The following is an 18139-nucleotide window of genomic DNA, read 5'->3' on the forward strand; positions in this document are numbered from 1 at the left end:
TGATTGAATCGTAAAGCATCTCCCTTTGAATAAACGTCATTTTTGGCTTCTGTGTATTTTCAATGTAAGCCTGTTGGTGTGTAGGTGAATCTTCTCTTATTATAGAGGGACATATAACAATTATGAAATTCTGCCAGTTTATCCTGCTCCTTGATCAAAGGTGTACCCTGTGTTGAGTGGATCACATTAATAAGTTAATTTTCTCTCTTGGTATGCAGAAATCTTGCTAGAGGAGCACCTACCTTATCTCTGGATGCATACATCCTATACTTAAAGTGCAGGAGTGCCAATTCTGCCCTGTTAGTATAGGTCAATCGCAGTTGGCCTCAAAGAGTCACCAGTTTGCACTGAACGTGAATGGAGGGTGTGGACCCATATTTAGCTTCTGTCTCTCTCAGATGTATGTTCATTTTTGTATTTTCAATGATTTGATCCTTTAGCTGCAATTTCAATAAATTAATTCATTATTTGTAAAGTAATCATCTATATGTTTGCTCAACTCCTCTCCAAAAAGTCTGCCTCTCAAACGTGTTGGGTGGATTCTCCACAGTGAGTTTGTTTTATTTCTATGTATCTGCTTTTCTATATGAGTGGGTGCATGGATGTAAACTGACATACTACCTATATCAGCCACGATTTTCTGTGAGACCAGGGCATTGCTTATCAATACATAATCACTTGCAAGTGGAATGTGTATTCCGTATCCATCAAATGTAGTTCTTTCCATATATTCCCTATTCCTAACTGTTCAAGAGTTCTTTTATTGTGTTTGCCAATGGTAACTATGTTTCCTTATGAGTTATATCTAACTGAGGATCCCAGACTGCACTTAAATGTCCAGTGAGCATTATTTCTCTAAATGCAAAACTTTTCAGGGTCTCTAGAAATGTCTCTAGGATGGAATCTTGTTCTACAAAAAGTGCATAAATTGTAGCTAATATTATTATTTTCTGACATAACAGGCACCTGAATATCAAATATCTGCCTTTTTTTATGTATTTTGTCTTCCTATGTAAATGGGAAATCATCCTTTAGACAATTTGCCACTCTGTAATGATTAGACTCTGCTGATGAATAATAACCATTAGCGTACACCCTATATTGCATCCTATTTTTGCTCACTTCTTATTAAATGCATTTCCTACAAGCATATGATATCTGGCTGTGAGGCTTTAAAGTAGCTCCATATTTAGCTTCTCCTAATTGTTGAATTCAAACCTTTGACATTAAGGGGATGATTTATATTATGGAAGACAGCCCGTTGCTCAGCCAGGAGGATGGAGTAAATTACTCCATCGCACTAGTGGAGTGACCACATTCCAAATGCATAAATGTCTGCCAAGCTGGCGGCCATTTATAAAGATTGCAGGAACCAGCGTCAAAGTGGTTCCTGTCAATACATATTGCTATTTTTTAAACAGTTTTTTTTTATTTTGAAAAAGAAAATCCCCAAACCGTATTTTATTATTTAAAATTAATTAAAAAAAGAATGCTCCACTCGCCATGGGAGTTATCTACCATTGCGGTGGGAGCATTATTTACATATTACTGTCCCTCACCACCAGGGTATGCCTGGTGGGGTTGAATAGTAAAAGAAATTTGTATATGTCCGCCCATCCTGATTGGGTGGGTGGACATGTAGCCATTTCCTCGACATCCCTTACTTTGTTGGGGCCTCAGAGAGGTTTAGCTATGGTGTTGATGGAGTAGTCACCACCATAGCCAAGCCTATGGTCCACCTGCAATTAAATCAGGCCAGTGGGCCAATATGTTGGTGGTGTTTATACTCTGTTGCTGTTGCGATGGAGTATACACACCACCAAACAAACACAAGGAAATGATGGATGGAGCGCTGAACCTTTTCAGACACTCACCCCCAGTCACAGATCTGAGTTGAATCAATCATCGTTCTTTAGCTCACTTCGCCACCCCAGGTCAGACACAGCTATATGCAAATTAGTCTTGACCCGGTGCCTCATGGGAACAGTCCAGCCTGAACTGCCAAGCCATGTCTTTCCTGGACCGGAAACAAGCATCCTGGGACTGGTTTCAGACACTGTCCCTCACCGCCAGGGTTTGCCTGGTGGGGTTGAATAGTAAAAAAAATTGTATATGTCCGTCCATCATGATTGGGTGGGTGGACATGTAGCCATTTCCCTGCCATCCTTTACTTTGTTTGGGCCTCAGAGAGATTTAGCTATGGTGGTGATGGAGTTGTCACCAGCATAGCCAAGCCTATGGTCCACCCGCAATAAATCAGGCCAGTGGGCCAATATGTTGGTGGTGTTTATACTCTGTCACTGTTGCAATGGAGTATACACACCACCAACATATAAATCGGGTCTCAAGTGAGGTTAACCTCATCATTCAAATTTGTTAAGAGTTGCATTTCCCACCTAAGGTGGTGTTCTTGATTGATTCTGTATGCCACCTATTGTTCTGCAAAGGATCTTCTCACGTGCAGTACACTAAGTTTTTCCCTCCTCCATTAACTTTATAGCTTTGAACCAATTAACAATCATATTTTCAACATTTCTCACAATACAAACTGTCTTCCTCCCATTCTCCTCAGTATAACTCAAATGCCCTTCCCTATCAGGCACCTGATGCAGTTGAGTTAGAGGAAGGTCCATCTCTGCTTTCCCTCCACCCCACTGCCCACTACCGTTTCAACTTATTTTATCCCCACTCCTACATCCTGGACAGCCACGTATTCCGGAAAACATCAATAAATTGGGTTCCATGATTCTGTCCCTGCTTCCATGTTGTTCAGTTCAAGAGTATCTATTTTGGATTCCATTTCTACCACCCAAGTCCAAGGCATCAACATCCTGTTTGCAGTTCTCCAATGTTTACCCTATATCAGCTCAATAGTCTTGCATATTTTTGTCCATGTCACCTTTCAAATCTTCAAATAATTCATATTTAAATACTTTTAGTGGCTTGGGTAGTTCCGCCTATGTGAGGGCCATGAGTCTGTGAACCCCTTTTGTTTTGTGTGATACGTACTTGCATGCAAGTAGGGAAGTAAACCTTTGTGTGCAGATTTATTTGATTTGGATGGCATTAATTCCCTTCTAGCAGGTTAGCAAAAACTTCAAACACTGTTCTATCACTTGGACTTGATTCTTTTTACCAATAGTAGCCGAGCAAACTCACCAGTGAGAAATGCAGTCCAGGAGTGTTTTATGGATTGAAAGCTGACTTTGATTTCAGGGAGATTACGCTATTGTCTAACAGTGTCCCACAATGTCCTTGTTCTCATTCCTTGATTTGCTAAATAATCCTCTGTATCATGTAACTTCCTAAAAATACCAGCTCCGAGCTGGAAAACAAAGTATAAGTGTTCACAGGTTGGTACGAATGATCAGACCATCCATATTTAGTATCAGGCATGGGGATATTGTTTCACCTTCAATTATACATGCTCATTATTAGGTTCACCATACCTCCTCCCGTCTCCCTACTCACTTAGGGCACATCCACATTGGGCTGCTTGTAGATATCCGTTTCACTTCTGAGTTACTTTCCTATTACACACATCAAGATTCTACAATTGTGTCACTTTTAATGTATGCCAGAGTCTTTATTTTAAAAGATGGGGGTATGGGGGATATTTCTTTTATGGGCCCTCGTGATTTTATGGAACTCCCAGGAGGCCTTCTCAGTGTGTCCTCTACTAATATTTTCTACACTTTGTGCTGCCACACACTTCTCTACCAGGCAATTTGGGGTGTGGTCCGGTCTCAGCCTCCCTTTCACATTTCACATTGCCCTCATGTAGGAAATTGGGTTTTTGGTTGAAGGAAATGAAGACCCTTCTCATACAACAACCGCAATCCTTGTCAGCGTGCACCACAAAAGTAACTAAATTAACCTGTCATTAACCCAATGGTAGCTTGGCACAAAAGCAATCAGGCTTAACTTAGAGGTGCTGTGTGAAGTATTTATGCAACACATCAGCAGAAATAGAGTCAAAACACAACACAAGAAAAATACCACACCAATTTTGAACATTAGAAAACCTTTTAATAACTAAAATGAGACCAGAAGAACAAAAATCCAATCAGTAGACCCAGAGATATACAATTTTAAATGATTAAGGTAAAAAAGAATCAAAAAGCATGAAGTACTAAGTGTGGGTATCTGGTCGCGCTAGACTAGGACAAAGTCACAGGTTCAGGCCGACTGCAATGGAGTGTGGGCTGACTACAGGGACCAGGTTAGTCCTTCTGAAAAAGTTGCCTTCTCAAAGTCCAGTGTGCATAGTTCAAAACTTCAAGAGGAGCTCAACTGATCCCAGACAAGGGTTCAGGATCTGGGGAGGCGCACGTTGGGGGTCGGAAACGCACTCCTGCAGAGGTCAGCAGAGCTAAGGTAGGTCTAGTTGCAGTTGCAGGCAGGTCCGGTTGTAGGTCCAGGTAGGGTCAGTTGCTGCAGGTCAACTGGATAGTTAAAGGGAGGACTCTGGAGCTTGTTGTGACCTTGTAGCTCGGAACAGGAGGTCAGCCAACTGAACCTTGGAGTCACTCAGGTTTGCCTGGGATGAAGGGAGCAGATCATGTCTGCCTTCTCGGAGAGCAAGGCAGGCCTCAAGCAGCAGGGCAGTCCTCTGAAGAACAAGGCAGGCCTTAAGCAACAGGGCAGTCCTCTGGGAAACAATTTAGGCCTCAAGCAGCAGGGCTTTCCTCTGGGGAACAAGGCAATCCTTCTTTTGTAATGTCCGATTCCCAGCTCCTATTGTTCACTGTCTTGCCCCAATACACATTCCTGCTGAGGGAGCAATTTATGACCCCAGCAGCTGGAAACTCCTAGAGGCCTTAGGGCAGGAAATTGCCAACTTTCTAAAAGTGGCATTTTCAATGTTTAATCTAAAATTCGACCTTACCGTTAATGAGGATTTTAAATTATAATTTATTTGAGTCAAAATATGACATTTATCCTTCTCCCAATCAAAAGTTAGCACTTATTACATGCAATATGTAACCCAATGTTATCCTGTGGAAAAGGTAGGCATTGCAATAGAGAAAAAATAATTGGGGAATTTTTCTCTACCAGGACATGTAAAACTTAGAAACACATGCCCTACTTTTTAAATATAATGCACCCTAACCTATTGGCTGTTTAGGGCCTACTTTAGGGGTGGCTTGTATGTATTTAAAAGTAAGCTTTAGGCCTGGCAAACAGTTTAGTTTGCCAGATCAAATTGGCAGTTTAAAACTGCACTACTGGGTGCAAAGGCAGGGCTGAGACATTTTAAAGGCTACTTTTACTGGGTGGCACAAGGAGTGCTGCTGCCCACTTAAAGCATTTCATTTACAGGTCCTGGTCACCCATATACAAGAGACTTCAAAGTAAATTAAATGTACCAATCAGGTTTAAGCCTATTGTAGCATGTTTTAAGAGGAGAGCACAAGGACTTTAACTCTGGTTAGCAGTTGTAAAGTTTACAGAGTCCTGAAAGCCAACACCTACAGAATGGGTGAAGGCAAAAGGTTTAGGGGTGACCCTGCAGAAAGGACCAAGTCCAACACCCTAGGGAGCAGGTCCTCTCCCTTGATTGTTGAAGGCCCTCGTGAGCCAGCTGTGTCCCTTGAGGCTTAGAAAAGCACAGCCTCACCTTGAAACTGTGCTCAGAGCTCCAGGAAAGCAGCATCCCATTTTCACAGATTTTCCCTCCATACCCCCAGCAGGGACGAACTCTATCCATGGAATTCTTTCCATATTTATAATATTTTCTGTTCCTGCCCCCTCCTTCACCACCACCACTGGCTGAAGAGTATCTCCTGGATGACTCTCATGTTGATCTGTGACCAGAAGCAGGGAGAGAACTCTGCCAAAGCACTTCTGATTGTGCCGTTGCCATGGCCACTCCTTGTGTTTTTGTTTTTTAGGGATAGGGCACATGTTGTCTTGTGCTCAGCTGCTCCAACTAGCTGAGCGAAGTGGTGACAGTTTAGAAGACCTTTGGGACATAGGTAATGCATTCATTTCTATGCAATGTATACCACTGAGGAGTGCACTAGCCTGTATCTACCTAAGTAACCCTCTAGTAGCCAGCAGGAGAACTGTGTTCCAAAATGATTGTAACAATGGATAAAAGAGGTTAATGAACCTTTTAGCAGTAGCCTTTTCTTGCCAGTTACCCATACAGAACTGCTACATGATCACCTACATAACTGAGGACGAACAATATTCAGGAAACACCAGCAAATCACAGCAGCAGGAATGAGAGAAGATGAAAACAGATTTGACACAGAGGATAGTTATAGAAGAAAGAGTTCAACAAAAGTTTTCCACCCTCATGACACGGGTCCACAGTTAAAACGTTTAAAAGGCACAGGAAACAGGCCATAGCAAAATAAATAACTCATATATCTCACTTAACGTCGCTCACTTTATGATGAGAGTGAATGCAAGACACTCAGTAGAAGACACGTATTCCTCTTGTGATAGAACTTCTCACTCTCCCATTTAAGCATACTAGACAAGCTGAATAAGAAGCACATATGGAATAAAAAGGGAAAAAAACAGGAAATCAAACTAGTGGATATGTTACTCGCCTTTCATGGCGGAAAGTACTGAACAATTGAGATATACTTTAAAGTAACAAACCTTTCCTTTTTTCTGTCTTAACTGCTTAGGAACCCAAAAATAAGGAAGATTGGTGGAAAAGAGCCGTGGCGAAGGAGATTTGGCGTAATCACAATTCTTTAGGACGAATTCTATCCATGGAATTCTTTCCATATTTATAATATTTTCTGTTCCATTGCGGTGACCTTCATTATAAATCAAACTCACGACCTGCTGAGTGAAAATGTTTCCTGCAAAACAAATTAAAATGCTTTCAGTTTCTCCTCAAAACGCAAAAATCTTTTATAACCGTCAGCATTACAGTACGTTGTTGGCAAAGTGTAATTCATAGGTTCAAATGATGTGATGCAGTTGTGACATATGTCTAAAGAGAAAATACACGAGGCAGGTCCCAATTTGCAGAGATAAAATGTCCTTGGCCTAATCCACATAAATCGGTGCATTCGTAAATTCAGTGCAAACCATGTTGCACATGCAAAGTCTTATTTCACAATGTACCAAGAAATACGAAGTCAGAAAAGAAGCCGTAATGCAAAGCCAGCATATGTAGACCTGTATATGTTTTTGTAAAAAAAGCACACAATCCTCTTCGAGGATCAAACTGCTCATGAACCTTTACTGATACTAGCTAACCTTGTCCCACCTGACGCGGCCGGCCCGATGTGGTTGTAGGCGGCTTGCTGTGTATCTTCCCCTCGTCTACATTGCTATGCATATCAGGGATGTAGGCATCATGCTTTGGTCAACGATTCTTGCCTTCATTGAAGGTTTTTGTAAAAAAAAAAAAGCACACAAAAAACCACAGTCAATAACAACCTCAAAACCACTTTGGGAAATGCTGTTGACATATACCAAAAATGCAAAACTGGCAAAAACTGCTAACACATCAACTTTACACCAGGTAATTAGGTGCAAAAAAATATAGACTAAAAAGGAGGCCATTTTCTAGTCAGCACATGCACAAAGAAGCTGCTCACAGTGCACTTCCTGTTGAGCTGTGAAGGATTCACAAAAATCTTACTGAGCAGAGGGGCTGTTTCCCAAACATTGCTATACACCCAACGCATTAATATTAATGTGAGCAAAATTAGATTGTGGCTTATTGTAAAAAGCTGCAAATGCTAGCATGGAGGCCTTCATGCAAATGTGTATATTGAAAGGGATGAGTACTGACACGACGCAGAGAGGTGCAGGGAAATGAAAACGTAGGGAGTATGAGGGAGCAGCACGTGGGAGAAAAAAATAAACATATCGTCCTCGTCTCACTATCTCCAGTTCCACACCTCACCCACCGCACCAAATTTTTGTCACGCTTTCCCTGCCTGCCATAGTGATTTCTCTGTGCTCCTGACAGATATGGAAACAAGCATTGGCAATGCAATCGGTCTCCTCTTTGGGACCTTATATGTATTTAGCTCTGCAGCACATTAGCCTGGGTGCTGAAACATCAACTGTTCTTTAACATGGAGGGAAAATAAACACCAAACTGTGTGACACAGCAGGTATGAGAACACATGGAGAGAAATATTGCCTTTAAGCAGGAAATGGTATAGTCCAAAGCTCTGTTTTTAATATAAAATCAGGGCCTTCGGTGGTCATATAATTGAAAATACAAGATTTGAAAAAAATATTATTGTCTACGGGTGCTCGTGGAAGACAATTTCTATGAACTGGAATCTAGAGAATGCTAAAGTGATTCTGATATTTTACTGACATCTGCTGTTCGTTGTCTATCAAGAATGTTAAATAGAGGCAGTTGCCAGAAAAATTAAAAAAAATAAAGTCCATCAGCAGAAACCAATTCTGGTATTTTACTGACCTCTACTGGTCGTTTTCCATCAACACAGTTAAATAGAGGCATATGAACAAGCAGCAAGCAATTCTGGTATTTTACTTACCTCTACTGGTCGTTTTCTATCAAGACAGTTAAATAGAGGCAGTTGAACAGAAAAAAAAGTCCCTAAGCCGAAGCAGACAAGTCATAGGGCTGATCTCTAGAGCCCACAAAGTACATACACATATAAGTATATACTAAAGTATATACAAGAAGTCGCAAATGCTCGACCTAAAAAACAGTTACTTGAATTTCTGATATCTGATCCTGCAGCAGCACACTTGCAAGTCCCATACACTTCAATAGGCCCGATGCAGGCTGCAATAGAGGTCAATGAGAGAAATACATTCTCCTGATTATGTTTTAAAAATCGCCCTCTTTCTTCTTCCAAAATGCTGGCATGTACACTGTTCATAAGAAGGAGAGGCTGAAGCCTTGGCAGGAGGTTTCATCAGTCCTTCTCCAGAGACCAATGGTCGTAAAAGGACATTTGCCAGTGCAGCCTTGCTCTAACTGTGAGTGAGTTACTAAAAGCTGCTCTAAGGATGTAGTTTTACTATCCACTTCTGTACACATAAGAAATATAATCATTTAAAATATGTGGACATCTTTATACATCTCCTACATTCCCAGAAACCATTGTGATGTTTTCCTTATCTTAAAAATAAAAGTAGGTTTCTTTTCTACTTTCACAATTTAAAAAGTATTTGTATAGTTCAGTTGCTCCCTCGTACCATATGGTTCTATCCAAGTGTGCAATGCCCATGGGGCTAAAAGGGCTTTAGCCCTCCTCCTTCATGTGTCTCAGACCGGGTTGCTGCAGCCTGTGCTGCTGTGGGCTGGGCTGGGCAGTGTCTGGAGACTTATCTCCGCCACACCCTTTGTGAACTGGTTAATGAGGCTCGGTGTTTTTTTCTGGTTCCAAGACCCCTGGTTTTGCACTTTACCCATTCCTTACATTTGTATTTTATTTTTACTGCCACAGTGGGAGAATGCATTTCCTGAAAAGGCATCTCATTAGATCGATGCCACCTTTCCTAGAGAAAAATCCCAGCTATTTGTTGTTGATTAAGGAGTCTGCAAAGGTCTCGCCTTGACACTAAATAGGGCTGTAAAAAATGGTATCTATTAATTTGTAACAAGACTTTTCTGTCTTTGCTTCCTATCCTTATTAGTCATGGAACATTAATGCAGCTCTAGAACACATTTAAAGGTGCTGTTATATATATTTGCTGTTTGCACAAATATGTGCTAAAAATACCAGCTTTAGGTGATTTTGCTCATTTTTCTACTGTCTGGGACATCAAAATACCAGTGGTGCGTGTATAAATCAGATCAGCTGGCAACCCTAACAAGCAGACTGAAATTTGTTGCAGGATCAGCACATTATTTATTTCCTTGATCATCCATCCCTGATTGATCCCTTAATAGCAATAGTTTAACTTATAGCTGAAACCCCATGCCAGCCATCAATACAATGCTGAGTTACTCCAGGTGTCTGGGAATACATCCTGCATTCAGACAACTCCCTCCTTATTCCCACCATTCACTTTTATGTTTACCCTGCACTCACAGTGATCACAATGCACTCACACTGCTCACTATGCATTCACGCCATTCACCCGCCTACTAACCTACACTCACGTGCGCACACTGCTCACCCTGCATGCACATGACACTCCACTCACTTGTCACTTTCACTGCTCACCTTACACTCATAGCGATACAACACACTCTCGTTGTTACCCTGCACTCACATCGTTCATCTTCCTCTCAACCTGCGCTCATGTAAGCACACCACTCATCATGCACTCACAGCAACCACACTGCACGTATGCCCCTTGCCATGATCTTACACTGTTCTCCCTCCACTTACCTGTGGACACATGAGCACACGGCTCACCCTGCACTGACAGTGATCGCACTGCACTCACACCACTCACCATGCACTCATGCTTTTTACCCTGCACTTACATGAGCACACTTCTCACCCAGCACTCATGTGACACTTCACTCACCTGCCACTCTCACTGCTCACTCTGCAATCTCACTCAAACAAGCACATCACTCACCATGCATTCATTCCTCCCATTCTGCACTTTCACCCATACCCAAACTCATATGTCACATCATTCACCTGGAAGTCATTCCTCTCACCATGCACTCACCAGTCAGTCTCACAACTCACCCTTCACTCTTGCTGCTCACCCTGTACTACACACAGGCACACCACTCACCCTGCATTTACACTGCTCACACCATCCTGCACTCACTTCTCTCTCTGTGCACCTACTCTTCTCACCCGACACTCACATGGCTCCTCTCACATTGCATTCATGCAGCTCACCTGACACTTACATCAGCACACTTTTCACCCTACACTTGCACCACTTACGCTGCACTCACTCACACTATTCACCATCACCCAGCACTTAAAAGAGCATATCTCTTACTCTGCACATATAAAAATTACACAACTCTCATGAATACACAAATATTTCTAAGAAGGCACCCACAGAATACTTGCTCTTTCCGTAGTTCTAGATGCCTAGTTAATTCCATCTGCAACAATGGGTTGGTGCAAGAGGAGATAGTGGACTGAGAATGGGGGATGGCATGAGGAGGTAGACTAGGGCTGAGGCTTTGGGGTATGGTGATGGATTGAGGATTGTGTGACAACTTCAGTCCAATCATTGTATACCGGAGGGAATTTTCAGAAGTATCCATGGAAGTGGCTGAGGTATCGATGGTAAATTTCTGTCACTGTCATATTAAATGTACTCCTTGGCATAAAGAGCTCACCCATGAAAAAATGATGACCTTGGTATAGTGGAAATAATTTCTGACTTAAGACATTTGAAAAAAATTAGATCTACTCCTAGGAAAGGCCAGGCTTCCCTGGTGTACAATGAAAGTACTGGAATAACTCATAAACGCCCATAAGGGTCTGCAACATATTTGAAAATTTGATCCCAAAACTTAAAAAAAAATCCTCAAGGGAGAAGTCTACTTTCCCTTAAATCATTTAGAAGAAATCTGTTAACTTGTTTTGGTTGTTGCAATTTGGAGAACGTATCACGCCTCACCACTCACTTAGAACTTTTTCCTCATGTAATGGTCATGAAGTTAGCTCTCACCCCATTTCTGGAAATGCTTGTCCTGCCCTATTGCTGAGAGCAGGACTGGCTTTAGGGCAGTGCGACTGGCGCAGCCTTTGGTGGGGGAGCGCTCTATTTAAAAAAAAAAATTTGGTTGAAAAGCATATGAACTTCCTTGTGCATGAGGTATTTTTCCGCCAACAATAAGAATATCAACATAACGCTGGTAATTAATGTTCCCACTAGTGAGAGTTCAGAATTGTGTCTACTTTCAGTTTTGGCTCATCATAAAGTAGCACAGAGAGTTAATGTGTCTGCTGCAGAGAACGTGTACCATGCAGATCACAGAACTGAATGTGAGTGAACTGTAAGTAGCAGTATAAAAAATAAAATGTATGTAAGAGAGAGGTTATGGAAAGATGAGATGCACTATTGGAGAGTGGTAGTGAGGGAATCCATGGAGAAAGAGGATATGGGGAAGAGATTGCAAAAAAGACTGTCCTATCTACCGCCAGCAGCGCACGAGCCAGACCTGGCTGGGAGTCTTAGCCTGCCCAACCTCCCTCCCCCGAAGGTCAGGTCTAGTTGCGCCCCTGCTTCTATTGGCCTAATTACTCCTCATGTCGCTTGCTGACCCCCCCTTCAAACTCTTCCCAAATACTTAGTACTTTTTTTTAGGTCTCGCTGAGCCCCAGCGCATGCGCTGGCTCGAAGAGACATTTTGTATGTGGGATTTTCAAAGTGCTGGTGGCTGGCCTAACGCTTGCGTTCACGCAATCGTGCACGCGCGCAGCCGGCCGCCAGCAGCACTTTGAAAACTCGTGTGCGTCATCGCGATCACTTTCGCTTTCAGAGCGATCGCGATGACGCACGCGCGCACACACACACACAACTCCCGCTTCTCCCCCTCCCCCACAACATTTTGCATCTCCGGCCGCTCGCGCGCGGCCAACGCTTGTTTCTATTTAATCCACTCATCTTTCATCAATATTCGTTCCATTCAGATTTGTTCATGTTTCTCTTTCCTGTCTTGTTTTTTCCTTCCCTCCTGATATGTATCCCTTTCCTTCATTTGCCTTCCGTGTTTATTATTGTCACCCTTTTCTACTTTCAAATTTCCTATTTTATTCTTCTCTTTCTTCTGCGTTACTATTTTCTATGCTTTTCACTAGCTTTTGGTTTTCAACTCTTTATCCTGCAGACCCCCTCAAACCGGCCCTATTTAAAAACATGCAGGCCACATGTCGCGCACCCTTGCTTGCCCTTATTAATATGTCACTGGGTTCAGGGATTGTACCCACCAAGTGGAAGCAAGCGGTAGTTACCCCCATCCTAAAAAAGCCTACCCTAGATCCTATAAAACCTGAGAACTATCGCCCCATCTCTCTGCTGCCGTGGGCTGCTAAAGTCACCGAAGCCCACGTGAATGGGATCCTGGCCGACCATCTTGCCAAAGCTAACATCTTGGATCCCACGCAAAATGGTTTTCGTACAGGCCACAGCACGGAGACTGCCTTGTTATACATGGTTGAACATCTGCGCTCCGTGCTGGACACCGGACAAACAGCGGCACTCCTGTTGTTAGATCTGAGCGCCGCCTTTGATACGGTGTCCCACGAAATCCTGTTGCGGCGGTTAGAGGAAGCTGGGGTTAGGGGGCTGGCACTAGGCTGGTTCCGCTCCTTCCTTTCCAATAGATCTTTTCAGGTTGCGATACCACCCGGTAAATCCACCTCTCACCCGCTCACCTTGGGGGTCCCACAGGGATCATCTCTGAGCCCCACTCTCTTCAATCTTTATGTGAGGCCGCTGGCTGCGGTAGTCAAAGGCTGGGGCATGACAATGGTGTCCTATGCGGATGATACGCAGCTGGCGGTCACACTTAGTGGGGACTCAGCCATGGACGCCCTCAACTTCTGTGAGGGGCTACGCTCGGTGGCCAATTGGATGACCCAGAATTGTCTCCAATTGAACACAAAGAAGACAGAGGTGACGGTGTTTGGGAAGCAACCTGGATGTTGGAATGACAGCTGGTGGCCCCCCGAGTTAGGAATGATCCCCTCTCCTGCTATGGAGTTAAAAAACCTCGGGGTCTGGCTGGACCCTTTACTTAGCTTCACTTGCCAGACTAAGAGGGTGGCTGCCTCTTGTTTTGGCATTATTAGGGGCATCAGGCCGGTGCTTAAATTCTTCGATGCCCCCACTAGACAGCTTGTGGTCCAGGCCTCGGTACTATCCAGGATAGATTATGCCAGTGCTCTGCTCGCAGGCACGAACAAGGCTGAACTTCTGCGGCTACAACGAGTGCAGAATGCCGCCGCAAGAGCGATATTTGGGCTGCCCAAACGTTGCTCAGTGTCCAGAGCATTGCAAACACTCCATTGGTTGCCTGTTGCTCGGCGGATTGAGTTTAAGGTGCTCTGCCTGGCCTTTAAAATTTTGAAAGGCATGGCTCCACCTATTCTCATGAACCTTCTGACTCCATATGTCCCCTCTCGCTCTTTGAGATCGATGGGCCAGAATTTGGCTGTTGTTCCTCGCTTTTTGCTGAGCAGGATTGGAGGCCGCTCCTTCCGAGTAGTAGCCGCTAAGCTTTGGAACGCTCTCCCTAATGACATCCGTGCTTTGGAAGACTTAACCAGGTTCAGACGTGTCATCAAAACTTTTCTTTTTAATAAAATCAATTGACTCTGCTGCATTTTGTGATGTTGTGTTTACCTTTCTTGGCGCCAGGACGCCCCTTTGCTGTGGCAGCTCTGCGCGGTATAAAAACCATTAACATAACATAACATAACATATCCTGTTGTTTGATTCTGCTTTTCCTATTATTTTCCTTTCTTGCATTCCTTCATTTCTCCAGAGTTCTTTTCCTTTGAGTCTTTGTTCAGTACTTATTTCCTTGTTCTCTTTTTCTATTATCGATGTCTCTGTTTTGTTTTCTCTGGATCTCTGTCTGTTTTATTCTCCTCTTTTTATCCTATAGCTTCTTTCCTTTTTGCCCCATTTCCTTATTAACAGCGCACTCACGTGTTTTTCTCTTGTTTTTCGTACACATCATACGATCTCGTACACTCTATTGTAATCACATGTAAATCACTTCACCAGTGCAATCTCCTTTGCAAAATGGCCCTCGTGCACACTCAGACAAATATATTAAATCATGAGTGACACTTACCTTTTGGGTAACACAAAACAAGCACGCCCCCTCAGAAACACACTCTCTTCAACAAACAGCCTCTCTTTTGAACCTACTGTGTTCCATCCCCCTTTTCACAATCTCGCTCTCTCACATTCTTTTTTCACTCTTCCACTTTCACTTTCAACCTTTCCGTCTCTCTATTTTGCTTTTCGTCTCTTTTTTCTCTCACTTGCCTGCTGTCTCTCGCCCTTCCCTCACTTTCTCTCTTTGACAGATTTAGGTGCCGATTACGATCCTGTAAAAAAATTCCCTGTACGACTCGTATCCGGTCTTTTTACCGTACGAATCGTACAAGTGCCGTACAAACTGCCAAGTACGATTCGCATGGGAAAAAGTCCATACGAATCGCATTGGGAATAATTCCCCACACGTCCTCGGACGAGTTACCGTACAAATGTGAAAAGTGAAGTCCGACCGCGCAAGTATGATCCATCCCGTGCGTCCAATGTTACAACCGGATGGAAAAAACACCGTCCGCACCGAACTCCCATAGCAACCATGGAGACATGTGCCCGCATACGCGCCCAACACTCCCCCCAGCCCCCGTATGTACGCGCTCAACCACCCCCCCAGCCCTCCTATGTACGAGTCGAATCCCCACCCGTGTATGTACACCCGTGTATGTACGAGATGTACCCCTACCCGTGAATGTACACCCATGTATGTACACCCGTGTATGTACACCCGTGTATGTACAAGACGTACCCCCACCCGTGTATGTACACCCCCATACGTACGGCCCGTATCTCCACCCGCATATGTATGGAGCATAACCCCACCCCAACCGTGCATGTCCGGCCCGTACCCTCACCCGCGTATGTATGGAGCGTACCCCCACCCCAACAGTGTATATACGGCCCGTACCGTCACCCACGTATGTATGGAGCGTACCCCCACCCCAACCATGTATGTACGACCTGTACCCTCACCCGCGTATGTATGGAGCGTACACCCACCCCAACAGTGTATGTACGGCCTGTACCCCCACCCCAACCGTGTATGTACGGACCGTACCCTCACCCGCGTATGTATGGAGCGTACCCCCACCCCAACAGTGTATGTACGGCCCGTACCCCCACCCCAACCATGTATGTACGGACCGTACCCTCACCCGCGTATGTATGGAGCGTACCCCCACCCCAACCATGTATGTACGGACCGTACCCTCACCCGCATATGTATGGAGCGTACCCCCACCCCAACCGTGTATGTATGACCCGTACCCTCACCCGCGTATGTATGGAGCGTACCCCAACCGTTTATGTATGACCCGTACCCTCACCCGCATATGTATAGAGCGTACCCCCACCCCAACCGTGTATGTACGACCCGTACCCTCACCCATGTATGTATGGAGCGTACCCCCACCCCAACCGTGTATGTACGACCTGTACCCTCACCCGCGTATGTATGGAGCATACCCCCACCCCAACCGTGTATGTATGACCCGTACCCTCACCGCGTATGTATGGAGCGTACCCCAACCGTTTATGTATGACCCGTACCCTCACCCGCATATGTATGGAGCGTACCCCCACCCCAACCGTGTATGTACGACCCATACCCTCACCCGTGTATGTATGGAGCGTACCCCCACCCCAACAGTGTATGTACGGCCCGTACCCTCACCCGCGTATGTATAGAGCGTACCCCCACCCCAACAGTGTATGTACAACCCGTACCCTCACCCGCGTATGTATGGAGTGTACCCCCACCCCAACCGTGTATGTACGACCCGTACCCTCACCCGCGTATGTATGGAGCGTACCCCCACCCCAACCGTGTACGTACGACCCGTACCCTCACCCGCGTATGTATGGAGCGTACCCCTACCCCAACCGTGTATGTACGGCCCGTACCCCCACCCGCGTATGTATTGAGCGTACCCCGACCCCAACAGTCTAAGTACGGAGCGCACCCCAGGCCCCAACACCAGCACCTTCACCCAACAACGTGCATGTACGAGTCGTACCAAGCCAGAGACAAGGACAGCACTGTACAACAAAATGGCCGATGTACACACCGTACACACGCTAAAAACACACGTACACAACCAGGACAAAGCAAAACAACACAAGAATACTCGAATCGCACAAAGCCACAAAACATGTCCAACAAGCAAAAATACAACACATTCACTGACCTGCAACTGCCAAACTCCGATACAGAGGCCCAAAACACAACCACTCCTTATAACACACCCACCCAAAGTTCAAACACAGCCACACCCACCAATGGACCAATAAAAAGGGCCCACAGACACAAACCATGAGCCTTTGCAACAGACTCACTGCTGCCAGACCCCACAGACAACCTACAGCACCATACTTGAACCTTTACTACACCTTACACTTGCACACCTTCACACACCCACCTTCACAAACACCCCCTCATCACATTCACACACACACCTGCACAACCACACCCACACACCCACAACCATCCACACCCACACCCCCCACAACCATCCACACCCACACCCCTCACCATGCCCACTAACAAGAATCCAAAGTTCACTAGCCAAGAGTTGGAGGTCCTTGTCGACGAAATCCTCAGAGTCGAGCCACACCTCTTTGAAACATTGGTCAGACAAACCAGCATTTCCGAAAAAACAGCCATGTGGCAGACGATTGTCGATGCTGTGAATGCTGTTGCGTCCACCAGAAGGACCAGGCATGAATGCCAAGCCAGGTGGTACGATCTGCGGAGGAGGGTCCGAGCCAAAATGACCGACGACCACAACCAGGCCAACATCACTGGAGGAGGGCCGCCCCGCAGACGCGTACAATACCATCCCTGGGAGGAGAGGGTGATGGCCATACTGCCGGTGGTGGCAGTGGATGGAGTAGAAGGACTCCGAGAGCCGGGTGAGTACACAAACAACTCACCTCACATGGGGGAACGTCATCCACAACCAAACTCACAATCATGCACGCAACCACCCCAAGCTATCGCATGACTCAACCACACTCCATGAACACGCACATGCCACTAGCGCCACCATGCCCCATGCACCCAGCTGGACAATGCCAAGTCACAGGCCACAGAAAACACCAACACAAGACACGGTAAGCCGGATGGCAGGAGTGTGGGCCCCAAAAATCACATAGTGCAACTCAGAAGCAGACCACAATGCCCTCTGCCCATATGGCCTAGGTCACAGCCAGACAAACAGTGTGTCCCCACACAGGAAAGACTTGCCAGCAAATGGCGGACGCCTTGCATTAAGACATGGGGGTGAAGGCACGTTATTGCACATGACAGCAGCTAATGAACAGCCAACACTGTGAAAGAGTGGCAGCACACACCACCACAGCAGCAGCGCAGACACAGACACTACACCCAATGGGTGCCTGGAGATCAGAAACAAACTCACATGAACAAGCCAAGGGCCATTCAAAGATCTGCAAAAAG

At 45.1% G+C, this 18139-nt stretch overlaps 1 protein-coding gene across 4 annotated transcripts in view; it reads right to left on the reverse strand.

Moving 5' to 3' along the window:
• The window catches only part of LOC146817852 (amine sulfotransferase-like), a 388273-nt gene that overhangs the window by 171515 nt on the left and 198619 nt on the right, over window positions 1-18139 (reverse strand). For all 4 annotated transcript variants that reach the window (XR_014963025.1, XM_085611332.1, XM_085611333.1 and 1 more), the window contains one exon: window positions 6616-6824. Coding sequence is in view for 3 of the 4 variants with exons in the window: in XM_085611332.1 (XP_085467458.1) it covers window positions 6616-6824 (209 nt within the window). In the remaining variant the exon portion in view is untranslated. The remainder of the gene's footprint in view (window positions 1-6615; window positions 6825-18139) is intronic.

This window comes from Triturus cristatus, chromosome 6, assembly GCF_964204655.1.
Source record: "Triturus cristatus chromosome 6, aTriCri1.1, whole genome shotgun sequence".
NCBI lineage: Eukaryota > Metazoa > Chordata > Amphibia > Caudata > Salamandridae > Triturus > Triturus cristatus.